Below are 17,110 nucleotides of genomic sequence, written 5' to 3'. Positions count from 1 at the left end.
TCCTTCCAATACCCAGCAGAGATAGCACTACCATGCACCAGAAGAAAAGGTTCTCAGACAAAGAAATCCAAATCCTTTACCTTATCCTAAAACCAAAATAAATCTACAAAGGGATGAGAGTGCAATTGCTCTCATTCATACTACTATGTATCACTTCATACAAGGTTCTGGGCTACTTGCAAAATGTGTACTTCTCTAAACCAAAAAACAAAATTATCTCAAGCTGAAATTTAGTAATACAGCAATATTTATTGCTCTTAAAAGACAGCTAAAGGTGATGGCAATTTCTTTACTTGGACTGTCAGAATTATAGAAAGCTTTTTTATCATGGATAGTAACTTGCTGCCCGCAGACATTCTTATAGAAAGCTCTTTATTGGTATCCAACCAACCAGGTTTTCTAAACCACCGCAAGCTTCATCACACTAAAACTGCTTACAAAAACAAGTTGTAGCAAGCAGTACAGGCTGAATTGAGATAGGATGTTCCAACTGAAGAGAGATTTAATTGCTAAACAGCAAAATACAATGAATTTGCAGTACTGAAAATTTGTACATTGCTAGATAATCTGGTAACTACACAAGCAACTACACCTGAGCTTGTACTGTGTTTAAGACCAAATGCAACTACCAGCCAAAACTCTAAACTGCCAAATTATTTAAATTAAAAAAATAAAATAAAATCACTGTTTAGAAATTAGTTATGCTCTGACAGACCAGTGTGGTGTACATGAAGTGAGAGGGATTATCACCACCCCCAAAATCATTACAACCTTTAAATATTAAATTTCACATTAGCTGCTTGACAAAGTTACCCAAGACAGGTTTTTCCTCCTGAGAGCAGTATTTCTTAAGCCTTCACAGGGGGAAGAAAAGGAAAAAAAAATAATAAAAAAAAGAAATAGAAAAAGAGCTTTTTAATAGATTTTGTTTTGCAGCAGAAATGCAGATTCACAAATAAACTATCGGTGACCACAAAAAGTAAAGATCTTGAAGTATTTAACTCTACGTAAGTCCACTCTTAAATTAGACACTTTTATTGAAGTAGATGTATATGTATTTTTACTTGCAAACAGTCTTCTCTTTTGAATATTTCACTTTTACAGAAAGAAAGTATTTAATTTTGAAATAATTCTAGAATTTGGTTTTATAGCTTAATCACCTTCTACACTGGAAACTAGTATCATTCAACTGTCAAACATCACAACTACAGATGACTGCAAACCAAACGCTATTGCATATGAAATGAAATTACAGGACAAGAGACACTGTAGTAAGTGTTTTAGAAACCACCAGCAAACAACTTTTCTTTTGTCTTGAATCCCAAGTACAACACAGTTCAAATAAGCTGGTCACCTGCTTGCTTGACACAACTGTGATGGAAGAAAGTACTTCTCCAAACCACAGACTTCATATACAAGGCCATTTTGGCCAAAGCTAGAAATTGTTTATCAAAACATATCTGCAAAGTAAAGGGTGGAAAAAACACTTTTATTAACCTCATTTTACATAACAGGTTTATTCATTTTTTTGCATTTTTCATTGTTCTAAAGCAAAATGCAAACTGCTTATCTAATTGAGAGAAAGAAAAAAATAGAAGGAATACAACCTACAAGAGAGAAATTTAGGGCTAGGGAGAAGGAATGGGTATCTCTGCCTGAACACTGCGTGCCCCCCACCCCAACCCGATTTCCATCCTGGTACCTTGTACACTTTGAATATGGCAACTCCCTATCACAGAGCCATTACATATAAGGCACACAAAAATTTTTAAGTTACATTCCTCATCTAAAGAGGAATGCTGTCCTGAACGGAATTCTTTATGGTAACCAGTTGAATAAATACTGCAGCTAGAGTGGATTAAATGAAGAAAAGATTATTCTAAATTATTTTATCCCATTAAGTTACTTTAGGAACAGCTTGAACTCTCACCCTCAAGGAATAACCCACAAGGGGTTAACAGCATTTTCAAAAACCAAAACACAGAACATCCACTATATCCTTATTATCTAATACAGTGGTAATGCTTGGAGAATTCTTGGCTGAATAGTAGTTTCAAGAAAAGAAAATCTAGTAAGCCTGTCTCTAATAAATGCATACTTTGCCAAGTGTTTCTCTTCACCGAGTTGCTAAAACAGCTCCTATACACAGTTTTCAAATGCAATGTCACACTGTCTCGCATGTAATTTTATGACACATTACTGCTTTCGTTTTCAGAGTAAGTATATTATATACGCTTGGTTCTTGGGAAAGGCTGCTAGCAAAGATCACACTTTAAAAAGCATGTTAAAGCTTAATTTACTATGTCCTTTGTTTCACAGCACTGTAGACTATCAGACTGAGATTTGAAGAAGTTTAATCATTCCAGGCTATTTTTCACTTGTTTGTATATCTTATTTTGAGCTGCAGTATTATCACTGTTTATTATAGTAAAGTCTATACTTCTCTAATCAAACAAAGATTATACAGTTTCACTAATTTTGAAGCCTAGCCAAAGTTGGGATTTGGATGAAGGTGAACAAACCATGACTCAATCCTGAAAACACTGTGTGATGTTTGCTAATAATGCAGTCTTCTAGAAAAAATGGACTGGAGTGTTTCTGCAACTTTGTTGTTGTTGAAGAGGTTCATGTTCTGAGAATCCTATTAATACACTTATATGGTAGTAAACACTTATATACTCCTGAATTATCTGGTAGTAAACACTTATAACAGACTAACTGCTACCTCTGGACAGCCAAGAGGAAGCTGCTAAGACATTTGACACCAATTTCACAATGGTTATTAGAATCATAGAATCATGTAAGTTGGAAAAGACTTTTAAGATCACTGAGTTCAACTGTTAACCTAGCACTGCCAAGTCCACCACTAAACCATGTCCCTAAGCACCACATCTATGTGTCTTTAAATACCTGCAGGGATGGTGACTCCACCGCTTCCCTGGGCAGCCTGTTCCAATTTCTTCCTTTCAGTGAACAATTTTTCCTAATATCCAACCTTTCCTCTTGTCCTATCACTTGTTACTTGGGAGAAGAGACCAACACCCACCTGGCCACAACCTCCTTTCAGGTAGTTGTAGAGAGCCATAAGGTCTCCCCTCAGCCCCCTTTTTTTCCAGGCTAAACAACCCCAGTTCCCTCAGCTGCTCCTTACAGGACTTGTGCTCTAAAGCCTTCACCGGCTTCGTTGCCCTTCTCTGGACACGCTCCAGCACCTCAATGTCTGTCTTGTAGTGAGGGGCCCAACACTGAACACAGGACTCGAGGTGCAGCCTCACCAGTGCTGAGTACAGGGGGACGATCACTTCCCTGGTCCTGCTGGCCACACTAGTTCTGATACAAGCCAGGATGCTGTTGGCCTTCTGGGCCACCTGGGCACACTGCTCGCTCATACTCAGCAGGCTGTCAACCAGCGCCCCCAGGTCCTTTTCTGCCGGGCAGCGTTCCAGCCACTCTTCCCCAAGCCTGTAGCGTTGCATGGGGTTGTTGTGACCCAAGTGCAGGACTGGGCACTGAGCCTTGTTGAACTTCATGAAATTGGCCTCAGCCCATTGATCCAGCCTGTCCATATCCTTCTGTATTGCCTTCCTACCCTCCAGGAGAACAACACTTCTGCACAATTTGGTGTCATCTGCAAACTTACTGAGGGTGCACTTAATCCCCTCATCCAGATTGCTGAGGATACTAAAGAGAACTGGGCCCACTAGTGAGCCCTGGGGAACACCACTTGTGACTGGCCACCAACTGGATTTAACTTTATTCACAACTCTTTGGGCCCGGCCGTCCAATTTTTTACCCAGCAAAGCGTATGCCTATCCAAGCCACAAGCAGCCAGTGTCTCCAGGAGAATGCTGTGGGCAATGGTGTCAAAAGCTTTACCAAAGTCCAGGTAAACAACATCCACAGCCTCTCCCTCATCCACTAAGTTTACTTATTAATCAACTTTGGCCTAGGCTGCTGGAATACGTAGCATTTACTGCTCCTCTTGAACATCATCTGAAAAGTATGAACTACTCATCCTCCAAAAGGGGTTCAGAATTTCTGCATCCAATTTGGTGTATGCAAGTTATCTTTAGTGAGTTATGTAGAGTTTGTCTACAATCAGAAGGAAACTGGCCCCCTGCTTAGGTTCAGTACTGAGACTTCTGAACCATTACTGAAAAAAGGTTAATTAACAGTATAGACAAAACAAAACAATTTCAGGACAGGTGCTGAAATGTCAATAGCATCATTGTAGTTAGCCTGTCATGCTTGTAATAGAGTCTGTCCCTACATGTTCTCACAACGCTGCAAAAACTACTTTAGTACTATTTCAATTACACTTAATAGCACTGCTCTTGAATGCTTAACTCTGTGTAGCAAATATCCTATTATATCTTGGCCTGATACAGAATAAAAACATCTGTGAGATGGCTGCAACTAATAGCTGATTCTTAACCACAGTTCCACAATATTTCTAGCGTCTCCGCAGTGACCGAACCCTACAACTGCTCTTGTGATAATTTTTGCTTTGAGCTACAGCATATACATTATCAGTGGAGTTTTCTGCTTTAGAGATGCAAAGGATATTTTCTGGCAGTTGTTCTAATTTTGAAATGCTCTTGCAATATTGTATGGTATCATTTAACCACTACAGAAGTCCTTTTATTGGCAAATATTTGGGGGTACCTTCCAATTGCAGACGGCATCTTTCACAAAAATGCCTCGCCTGTAGAAACTCCAGGCTAGACACCCACAATGCAGTGTTACTAGCGCCGACTGGGAAGCTTGCTTAAAGCACACATGCTGAACTGGACAACCTCTAGATATAACAAATGGTACTGATGCACCCTACTTACGACGACTGAAAGAACTCACAGTAATTTAAAGCAGTTCAAACCCCCATTTCAGGCAAAACCACTGAAGCTTTTTGTAATAATGATAGAGGCTATGTTATTCCACACGCACAAACAGTTAAATCATTTGGAACACTACCTGAAGGAGATTTGCTGCCGACAGCCTTTGTCCTCTATGGCCCATATTTCCTTATGCAAGCAGAGTCTTGAGAGACTACTTTTCACACAGCTATTTGTCCAGACTCTTGGAATATGACCTAACTGGTGGCCAGAGATTCAAAATGTGATGCAAGAACTATATTTCTGTTTAGTTTTGTTCGTTTTGTATGTTATTTTCTTCGGATTTAACTGTTTGTTAAAAGTTATTTTATTCAATATTCACTGAAAACAGCTAGTAACTGAGACAAAGATCTCGATTCTTGGATGTGTTCTATACAAGCTGAGCATTTAACTCCTTTTATATTTAAAAGTCCCACTTTTTTTCTAATATGAAATATGAATGTGGTCTAAACTACTGTGTTTTCTACCACTTAGAACTCATTTTTCTGTTGTAGTCAACACACGTTGAGCTGCAATAAGAAGGTGACTAACTACGGCTTAATAATTCAATGTCAGGATGCTCTTCCCCCTTCTTTTTCATTTGTGTTTACCAATACAAGGAATATTTTAGTACTTACAGAACCAAGTGGGACTCTAGATAATTCAAAGGAATCCCTGTGGAACAAGTTCTAGCATGTGCATATACACATAGGAATGCAAGGTCTACAGAAGGACTGGAAATAGACAGATTAATTCAACTACAATATTGAGTTAGAAGTTTCCAATAACCACAGTATTAATCTACTAGCCTTGTAAACATCAACTGACAGAAGAGTTCGGTTTCAAAATAAGTTAAGAGTAAGGCAAATAAGGAAAACCACATCCCATTTTTCACCTGTTCTTGCTTCTTCTTTCTGATATGCATGTAAAAATCACCCAAAGGTGATGCTTGTTATTCAAAAAAGAAACAGAAAATGCATGTAATATGTTAAATCAATATTAATGGATTGTAATTAATCCTACTTACAATTACGAAATATACTGCAACAATCTAAAGTAAGTTAATACAGTACTCTACTTTTCCATGAGATTTACCAGGTGTCTAGAGAACTTCTAATCCTGAAAGAGTTGAAAACAACATCAAACCTCTTTGTCAAGATTTTCCTTGCTAATGGGATATAAATTTTTGCCCATTAATAAAACATCAATTATTGGATATTTTATGGCATTATGGCAACTTCTCCAAAAACTTAACCAAATCTATAAATGAAAATTTTAAGGTAATATTCTCTTTTTCTATCATTTGGTCTCAGGCCCTACAATAATCTGGAGGGGAAAAAAAGAAAAAAAGATTTGTGCATCTAGAATGTGCAACTACATTCACAATACCGTAGGAAAATACTATTTAGTCTGACATTTCACCTAATACTTGAAAAAACTGAGGATAAAATAATCATTTAGATACATTATATATATCAAAATTTAAAAAAGTATTCAATGGCTGCTACTGTAACATCTCAAAAAAAGCCCCAGGAACTATGATATGAGCACCTTTAACTTGCTGAGAACATATAATGACATTAGAAATAACCACTTCACTTACAATTGATTTAAACTAACACTAAGAGAACAGAATGGTTGTATTTCAAAGTAGTATCACTTTAACTCAACTGGAAGTATAAAGTCTCATAGCTAGACAGGGTAATGTACAACCTTAATTTAGGATAAGGTACATTTAAATACAAAATGAAAGATAGAAAGTATTTATTTTGTGGGTCTGTCTTCACACTGTAGTCTCTTTCAGATCTATGTATCCATCACCTGAGGTCACAACAGGGAAATGTGATACTGTAAATTATAAAAACTCTAATTTAGATTATTTTTTTAATGTTAAAGAACAGTGCTACAAAAACCAAAAGCAATTTAAGGGAAATGTAGGTCTACTGACTTGGTGAATCTTATTTACACAGTGACTCATGAACTCTTGTACACTAAATGAAATTTCCTGAATCCCAAGTTACGCAACTAGATTAGCAAGATAATCTTGTTCACTAGAATACAGTATTAATTTTTCCTCCGATTTTTAAACTTGAAATTATACTATTACTTTTTAAATTCAGAAAAGTTTATAAAAGAACTGATTTTTTTTACCTGTGAGTAGATTATTATTGCTACATCTATAATACAAAACATGAAAAAAAAGCCTTAAAGAGTTGTAAAGTAGGTGCGTTTTTTTCCTATAGCCTGTTAAACTTCAGCTGTCTCAACTTGCAGTTATCATTACAAATGTTCAATTTATAAATACAAATTCCAAATATTTCTTAAGTAGTTAATATAGCTTCAGGGATACAAGAAAGTACATACAACATGAACTGTCTGGTACATATGATGGGAATTGTTTTCGCCTGTAGATTCAAAAGCGATATGAAAACCAATGAAAAGCGTGCTTCTGCTGTGACGCATTCCCCGCAGAAGTCTTACAAAAATTATACTATTGAACAATGTAAACATAAGTGTCAGGTTGCATCTAGAGTAACAGACCACACATTATGGAAGAACTTACAAGAAAAGATTGCCAAATTTCTGATCTGCTACTGATTAGCAGAAGAATGTTATGCATTTGTTCCTAGCTGTAATCAAACCTTCATGCATATTCAAAAGCTAGAGTAAATGTGCATAGTAACAATAATCCTGCGTGATGCTTCTTTACACAGTTTTTTTAGTAATATCGATCCAAATGAAGACAATTTCAGGAAGCTGGCAAACTCTGTATAATTTTACTACACAGAAAATATACCCAGATTTCAAAAAGAACCAACTTGTTATAATTTGCAGCTCATACTGGTCCTTGGCCATAACAATAATAATAAAGGTACTCATCGTTTTATATTGCTTAACACTTTGAATGCCTTATTTCCTTCACATACATATGTTTTACTTAGGTTCCCCTTTTAAAAACATATGAAGGATTGTTGCTTTGTAGTTCACATTTATACGGCTTTCCTAGAAGAACGCAGAATACCATACTGAATGCCCATTGTGCAGAAATAACCCTGAAGGCTGTATCATAGCAGTATGCAGTAGAAAACCCTTACCAATTTTTCATCAACTGTGATGAGTTGCGTGTCTCGAGTTTGGTCCTGTGCCAGCCGCCATGTGGAAGTGCTCAGTGACCTGCGGTGCAAGACTTGAAGTTAAAAAATGATTCATGCAATGAGAAAATAGAGGCAGACAAATCTTACATAAACAAGTTACTTTAACAATATCCGTCTTGTAAAAAAAATTGAAGAGGGAGAGATGAGGGCACAAAAATCCTTTTTCTCCCCAATTAGTTCTGTCTGCTGAGTTTTTGGCAGACTCCCACTTAGCAGTTCACAACAGGCTGCACTTTATGTCAGCCTACAGGCTCTCTGTCACAGAGAGACTGCCAGTGGCAAGGACTGTACTGCTCTATATGAATGTACAGTAGCTGGTTTGTCACGAACAGACAGAAAAATACAAGGCTGCTGCAAGCATTCTGGAACTCTGATCCTTAAAATGATGGCATCAGAGGAAAAAAATCCTAAATCTATTTGTAATGGTAAAGCTCCAGTTCTACATGTTAACAACAGAGTATTAACAAATTTAAAATTAAACCAAAGAACAAAACAAACCCTAAGATGATAAGTCAAACAATTTTTTCTGATTTTGAGTGGGCAAAACTCATAACTATTTTGCTTCATTTTTAAATCAGTATGGGTCAGCTTACTAGTTTCCAAGAAATACAGTTAGTCTTCTTTCATAATTACTAAACCTGTAAGGTACAGATGGAAACACAGAACCTAATTCCACATCACTGAATTAAGAAGTTGCCTTTAATTTGCATTATGTCACTTATGTCGGGATTGGGCCCTTTGAGTACAAATCATCTTTTGGCAAATAATGCAGCAAGTGAAACAAGCCCAAAAGCCCAATCCGCTGAGCTAATAGTGTGCTTCACATTTAATTAAGGTCATTTTAAAAAATGAGGCACAAAAATGCAAGAATATAGACAACTGAACAGTAACAGGGACTAAGCCACTTTCATTTCAACTGTTATTCAGAAGATTACCTAGTCTGGGAAGCCAGACATGCTTGCAGATGCAAATGAACCTTAACATTTTGCCTATGGGATACTTAAAACCATACTTGCAGTAATTTAACACTATTGATAACATTTACCGAATTTTTGAGGAAACCATCCATAAGTGCCTTTAAAAACACCACAGCCTTTAAAGCCAAATTTCAAGACCTTCAGCAAAACTACCCAAACTAACTCCTCCCTACATAAACTATAACTATTAAACAGTCAGTAACATGAAAGGTGTCTCAGGACCTGACAACTTGCACACAATCATTCAAAACCTGTAGAATTAAAAGAGTTTATCTTCTGCCTCATTCTACTAAGCCATGGAAGCATGGAAGACATAACTGGGGGAACAGCCTCCATAACACATGCATCTACCACGTCTTCTACATCTCAAATCCCACCATAATTTTTGCTGATTCTGCTGAGAATGCATTTGAAATATGAACTTGAACATTTAATTAATCTAGCTGCTCTGGATTTAACACATTAACTAAACAAGCCTTGAATTTTCAGACAATATTGTCATGGTAAAAATTTTAGGAGGTAAAACCTGCACTACAAAGGAATTTGAAATTAGTGACTATAAAGAAAGCCACAAGAACCCTATAAAACTAAGCAACCAGAACAAAGTTCAGTTCAGTAGTATTTCAAATGCAGATTCCCACAAATCTATACTTCTAACACAGATTACACTCCACTAAATTTGCCAGTAACAACTTCAAAAAATCTCCACAACACAAACAACAAACTCAAAGCACAAAGTTTATAGAAACACCCAACTTTGTGACATGGGTAGACACATCTATCCCTATTTAAAATGACAAAATCTGTCTGGAAGGGTACTTTGAAGAACAAGATGAAGTTTTCAAGTGCAAAAGAGTACAAGAATTTCATAAGCATTGAACTAACTACTCTGATAGCTCAAAATCTATGTCCCAGAGTGTTTCTGGCTCAACACAGCTACCATTTTCTAATTTGTACATGTAAAACATACACCATAAAACCAGAATAGACAGATACTGCAGTATGCTACAAGAAATGGCTCTTAGACTGTCCTTATTCAAAAACACACCAAGAGAGACGTTATCCTAAAAGCCTTCAGAACAGCAGCATTACACTTGAGTTCCAATGGTAAGTAGCTGAAGCCACAAAATTTCTAACCTTAAACAAGGCAAAAACATTGTAATAGGAAAATTAGTTGCTCCCCTACTCCAGGAATTTTGGTATCAAAGCAGTATTCTGCAGGTATTCTAGAACTGCATGTGACACGTGTTGACTACACTACTTAAAATCTGGCCAAACAAGGACATTGGATTACGCAATAAAATTGGTCCTTTCTGGATAGAAAATAATCTAAACTAGGAAAAAGGAAGTTCTCTGTACCTTGCTCTGTGGAGAGATCTGAGGAATATGTAAAGATTTGAGTATGCCAGGATTTAAGTAGTAAGGCTGATCAGAATCACATTTTTTCTTGTAATATAAATGCAATTCAGAACAAAATTTAGCAAAATTCAGTTTGAATTTGGTTGCTTTGTTTTTTGCTTTTGGTTTGGGGTTTTTTTGTGGTTGGTTTTGTGGGGTTTCTTTGGTTTTGTTTCTGTTTTTTGTTGTTGTTTGTTTGGGTTTGGGTTTTTTTTAATTTGGAAAAGCATTAATCAGCTTTGAATGACATGCCCTTCCAAAATTATTTTCACTCAGCATTATGTCATTTGACATCTTTTTTACTCAGATAATTGCTCATTTTGGAAATTTCTGTATCTGCAGAAAAAAAGATAAAGAGATTTCATACCATTACAATTAATAGGGAAGAACAGGGTAAAAAACCCACCAGATTAGAGGTGGGCAGAATGTCTCTTGGAGATGCCTCTGCACTGCACACAGAGGGAGCTGATTTTTTTGCACAAGATGTCTCTGTCAACTGGGATAAACTGCAGCCTTACAGCTCTCTATGATGTTTTAGCTCTTCTACAAAAGCAGACAGTTTACTAACCTAAGTAAACTTCTGCTCCTCTTCATCATTTTTGAAAGTCATTTCTCTTGACTCCACCATTCTGGAAAAAGCCCCACTGCTACTGGAATTTGCAACCTTCTACATCTCTTAAATGCCCAGCTGGCTGTCCATCCCTGGATTGCAATGAGTTGGAAAGAACATACTTTCCTTAAGAACTTCCTGTTTGAACAGTGGTTGAAAACTGGCATTTGCACTGGACTAGGAATGTGAACCATAAGTTCATGGAGGTGTCTCTGTGTAAAAATACATTAAACACCAGTTTTGCTTTAAAGATGACAAGCTGTTGATATGCCATTTGTTGCATCTCTCATAGGAAAGTAACCTGGAGCTTAGAAATACCAGCAACTCTGAAATATCATGTGATCTGAAATACTACTATTTAGAAGTTAATAGAAAGTGTTACTTGATTCCCAGAGTGCTTGTTTAATTTTCAACAGGTTTCACCACAAGTCTGTCCCTAATGTCAGGCACTTAACTGAAGAGATAACCAGGAAACAGACCTCTTTCATGCAATCCTCTCTTTTCAAACTCCCACAATGACAAGTATCATTTCATCACTCAAGTTTCCCCTTAGAAACTGTATAAACTTTACAACATATATTTTACCTTCAAATTAAATTAATATGCAATCTAAATCACTTAAGTGACCACTCAATTTAAACCTTTTATTCTGTCCTCAACAGTGAAGTAATTCTCACAAAATTCCCAATTAATACTTTGCCTCTGCCCACATCCACCTTGACCTTTAGGTAGCTTTTGTGACGGATAAACTCGCAGAAGTATAAAACATACTTTTTACCGTTCCATCCTCACAAGGTTCTCCTCCTTTCTTCTACTACTGACATCTGGAAAGGTAATCTGCTTTCTTCCTTTCTCTTTGTAAGCAATATGGGTCCACAGTTCCCATTTTGCCTCTTTTTGATTGCTTATGCTTTTTTTTTTTTCCTTTTGAAAACATCTTGGGATAAGGCCTTAAGACCAGGAAGTTCCATTTCTTACCCTTGTTACAAGACTATTTAAACTCTGATTTAAAATTACTGTACACAGAATACTTTAAACAATACTAACTAGACCAGCAATAATTCTAAAGCTCAGAAACTATACAGAAAGTTTTACACATAATAGCTAGCAACAATAAACCCTGCTACCTACTAGGCTTATTAATGTCCCATTCAAAACACAAATCAGACAAACTTCTTTCACAGGAATAAACAAAAATCCTTCAAAATTACGTAGACAAAAGTAAAATCAGGGTTTATTAAAAGAAGTCACCCATGTCCTTTATGATCACGCAGATACTTTCCCACAGTATCCCACATTAATGCGGTTAATCCAATCTGCAGGTTCTTAGATTATAACCAACCCTTCACAGTCTTCTAGTCCCTAAGTTTTTCTTTCATCAAGGAGGCCTGGCTGTATGGCTGGTGAAGATGTCACACTTAGTTCACAGGGATTTAGACAGCAAAATTCTCCTCTTGTTGAAGTTTGACATTCTAGGCCTCTTCCTTCAGATGCATCTGGCATCACACTCCTCCTCCCGAGGTATATTCCCCTCTCTCAAATCTCCTAGTCACTCTCTTAACGGAGATTCTTCATTCTCTACATGTTAGTCTGTCACACAAATATGGAGGTGTCTTTGTATTTCCACAAACATGGATAACTTGGCATGCATGTATAGCAGCTCCTCTGGCTAGAAACCACCACTCAAATTGCCACTTGGTTTGTAATTATGAAAGTGGTATTTCCTCCCCACCCCATACCATTGTGTGGGGCATTTAAATTCCTTAAACTTGATCTATACGATTCTGTATCATCATTCTACACTACTACCATTTAATCATTATTATAATTTCATTATACTAATTTCTACAGTTCACTTAAAATGCAACTTTGTATGATACAATCCTTACCATCAATCTGATCATGGTCCAGCTTCAGCATGAACTCTGCTTTAGTATCTGCTATAAACAATACACTTTAATGATATGTCTGGGTCTCAGTGTTAGGAATTTAAAAAAGGTTAAGGACATTTTTTCTTCCACAGTGCACACTTCGTTAGAGAGGCATTATAGATTTAACATTGCATCTAGACTGGGTTATGGCTACAATTTGTTATTTTATAATCTCACAGTAAGTCTAAATGTCTTGTATACTGTGTTGAGACAAGAGTAGAAATTTGGGAAAGACTACACTACACAGTCTTCTTATTAAATACTTGTAAAAATACTCTTATATTAGCTCAGCAACATGAAATGAATTAATGATGACTACTGGTGAAAATGTGAATTTGCAGAGTTCAAAAATTTCTACAGGTATTGCATATTCTGGAAAAACAAATGCTGTGATCATATAACCATGTGTCTTCCATAAGAAGCATGTACTTCCCTTCTACCATCATCTGTTGTTCCAGCAAAGTCACAAATGGGTTCCATACCTCTGCTACACAAATGGAGGTGTCCATTGAGAAGCCACTGGAAGTTCTCCAGTCTTCACTACGATATTCACACCAGTATCAGGTCTCTCAACCATCTTATCCCACCGTGGGATAAGGACGTAACAGAGTTCCTTGTTTCAGGGGACATATTTATGTCTACTCTTCCCTTCTTACATTAGAGGCCCCAGCTCTGTTGATGCCATTAACCAGTTCTGTTGAACTAGAGAAACCAAACAGTAAAAAAATGGACAGCAAAAGTCTTTTGTGATATCAGGATGAAGGATATTAAGGTATCTGACTTGAACATTTATCTTGGTAGTTCTGGATATCTGTATTCAAACTCTAAAATGCAACACATTTGGACTTCTTAAATATCTGCTAAATAACCTATGCTTAACCCCTGTATGCTTTTCTTTATTAACTGCATAAATGGAAAACTAAATGGAAGTCTTACGAAAGAGAATACCTGCCACAGAGCCTCTGGAAATGTCACAAAGAATCCCCCACAAGGCTAGTGGAAGGTAAGAAGCAGCCATATTTACAAGGCATGAATGTGCCTTCCACGAAGAGCAATGCTGTGACTGGCATGTTACACAACACCCAGATGTGAAAACTTGTATTTACCTGATCTAGTTCAGTAGCTGAGATTTAATTCATTGCACAGAAAAAGGCTCTTTAATCTCTTTATGCAACACATCTGTTTGATCTATTAGCACCCCCTTTTGGTCAACTGTTGGAGATATGTTAAAGAAAATCAGATATCACAGCACAGGTAATCAGACCACCACACAGAGATGAAACAAAGTCTTGAAGAAAACCCCATGTGCCTCAGGACAAATGAAGGCAGACATTTAGAAATAATTCTAAATGGTGTTTTAAGTATTCTGATACTGAATGACCAGGGCATCAGTAGGTATGAATATGCATATATGCCGAAGCAGAAGCCATGATGAACCATTCAATATATTGAACACATAATTATTCCTAGAAAATCTTTTTCAATATTACAGCATTTATCAGGAATAGTATAAACTTCATGGCATACAGCCACCATAAAGACATTACATTCTGAACAAAAAGAATATGGAAATGCTGCCAGCTCAGAACTGCCACAGCATCCACCCTAGTCACACACTGCAATTAAGTAGACTGAAATCAGTATAACGTTCTCTCATATAAAATGCAGACAGTAATGACTGCCTGTTATACTATGTCAAATACAGTACAGATCATAGTATTCAGCCCAAATATAATGCATTTTTATAAAGACATCTTGTAAAGTTGAACTTGTGAGACATGAACTTAAATAAAGTGGGGTAGTACGTCCTTGGTATTAGATTCACTATTGTAATTAAAGTGATAAAGACTTAACAGAGTCAATGGTATTTTATTTTTACCAGGATACTTTTACTATTATTATTACGTTCCAACATAAACAAAATAGGGAACATCATGCCAAACACTGCCTGTGGAGACCATGTAGTTCTATTTTGTAGTATGAACTGCATGTGTAACTTCCGGGTTTGGAGGAAAAGCAAGTTGCCCATTTATAAATAGTAACATTCTCAGACAATATTGGCACGTCATAATGTTTCCTTTGCCTACAAAATGTTAAATTACAAACACAGTAAATTATGTTTCTGAATGGATGAAAGGAATACCAATTTATTTAGTCTAAACTACTGAAACTTCTGTATTAAGTGGCAAAAAAAAGATCAAAATTGAACTAGAAGTATATAAACACTGCTTCTACTTGCTAAGCAGTTCATATGCAAAATATATATATCATTTTTTTCCAGCTGCATGTTTGGAAAACAGGGCAGGAACTGATTGTGCTTTTCTGTTAGTCAAACGTGCATCATGAGAAGAAGCAGTGGCGATATAAATGTACTAAATAAACATGCTTTAAGCATTTGACTTGTGGCTTGTAACTTGCATGCATCTTCAAAGCTAAATGTTGAGTTCATCTGCCTTCAGAAATATTAAATAAGTTGAATTTTCAAGTAGTAAATACTCTACTAAGTGGAAAACAATCAAAATTAGTTATTTTAGGTTCTACTTGAATTATCTCACAGATATCTATAGACAACCAAGGTATCAGCTGAACCACAGCATTATGCAAACACAGCTGCAGTCCTTCCAGAACTACCACAGGACCAGAGCACTCGAATTAAGTACCCAGGAGAAAAGTCATCTCTGTTAAGACACAGCTTGAGTTGCCCATCATCAGTTTCCCTCATTTAAACAGCTTTCGCAGGGTCAATAAGGAATGATGAAGGTTAGCTTTGACTTAGTGCCAAGCCTGCACTGCCCCTGACTCAAACCAGGCCCATTTGAGCTGCTCTCTAGCCAGCTAATTGAGCTGACAGCACCTGCCACACAACAAAGACCAGCACAACCCATGAGAATGCTCTGCAATGACCAGACAGTAAGCACAGGCAGGCTCAACCTACTCCGGCACAGCTACACAGGGGTCTCCACCATGCTTTTGAGCACTATGCCTTGTAGAACCATTAGTTAGGTGGGTACATGCATGGCACAAGCATACACACAATGAAAAGAGCTTGAGCTGAGGAATAGTTCAGGCAAAAATCCACAGAGCTAGTCAAGTCAGCACACCCGCAAGTGAGGGCTGCACATCCTGAAACAGTTCTCTGCAAGTACCAGGCCGATACCAGACTGTTTCTCAATGTGCTTGAACATAAACTCAGTCATTATCTGCAACTAAACTTCTGAACAAGGTCACACTAGTGCTTCTAGACCCCCACAGGCACATGACTCAAAGCATGCTAGTGGTCTCTCCCAGATTACAGCAAACAGACCAGAAACACTTTTGACAGAGGGAGGGGCTTAACATGTTAAGAATAAAATGACCCAAAATTATTTAAATATTTTTGTAGTAGAAATAATAAAACTATGAAAGGACATCTGGTGTACTACTTTTACAGCAATAGAATACATAATTTCTAAGATATCCAACTACTGCCAGGTGACAGGAGCTCTGATCTACTGCCACCTGTACAGTTGCTGATCAGCAATTTCATTACACGTCATTCTCCAAACCAGAAGGCCTAATCTTGGAAATTAACCTTTAATCAAAATCTGAGAACAGGTTCCCTGTGAACCAATGGAAACCTCTTGCAGGCAAGTCAGCCAAAAGGCAAATAATACTGGAAATGCTGCACAGCCCATACCAACTATCGACTGAATTTCACATTATCTAGTTAGAAAGCCTAGTAAAATTAAAAAGGAAGAGGGAAAAGTTATGTAGGGAGTAAAGACAAAATACACAGGTGACATATTTGCTCTTTTTGTGCTTTCTAAATGTCAAACTTCTCCCCACACACACTCAGGCATTCATACAACTAGACAATAACTAAAAACTGTGCTCTCTTTATAGTAAGAACAACAAAAGTCAAAGGGTTTAATTCCAAAATTGTGAGGAATGAAACTAATGTTCCACAATCCACCTCTGTCTTAGGGACGTTTATGCATTTTGAACAAGAGCCTTTGAATCATGTAAAATTAAACAAAAAATGAGTAAAGATGCCTCTGTGTTTGCAAACTGATTTATGACATAACTACAGTCCTGTATTTCAACCCTATTCTTTCCTTTTCATTTAGCCTTCCTGTTTGACTGCACTTACAAGCTTAAGTAATACATATTACTAAGGTAATAGCAAGGT

The 17,110-nt window shown here is 37.0% G+C and overlaps 1 protein-coding gene across 1 annotated transcript in view; it reads right to left on the bottom strand.

Annotated features, from left to right (window-relative positions):
• The window catches only part of NDUFS4 (NADH:ubiquinone oxidoreductase subunit S4), a 48,371-nt gene that overhangs the window by 19,621 nt on the left and 11,640 nt on the right, over nt 1–17,110 (bottom strand). The window contains exon 2 of the mRNA XM_054810348.1: nt 7,967–8,045. Within this exon, the coding sequence (XP_054666323.1) occupies nt 7,967–8,045 (79 nt within the window). The remainder of the gene's footprint in view (nt 1–7,966; nt 8,046–17,110) is intronic.

This window comes from Grus americana, chromosome Z (assembly GCF_028858705.1).
Source record: "Grus americana isolate bGruAme1 chromosome Z, bGruAme1.mat, whole genome shotgun sequence".
NCBI classification, from domain to species: Eukaryota; Metazoa; Chordata; class Aves; order Gruiformes; family Gruidae; genus Grus; species Grus americana.
The sequence above is the reverse complement of the archived record's forward strand: the minus strand, read 5'-3'. Positions and strand labels throughout refer to the sequence as shown.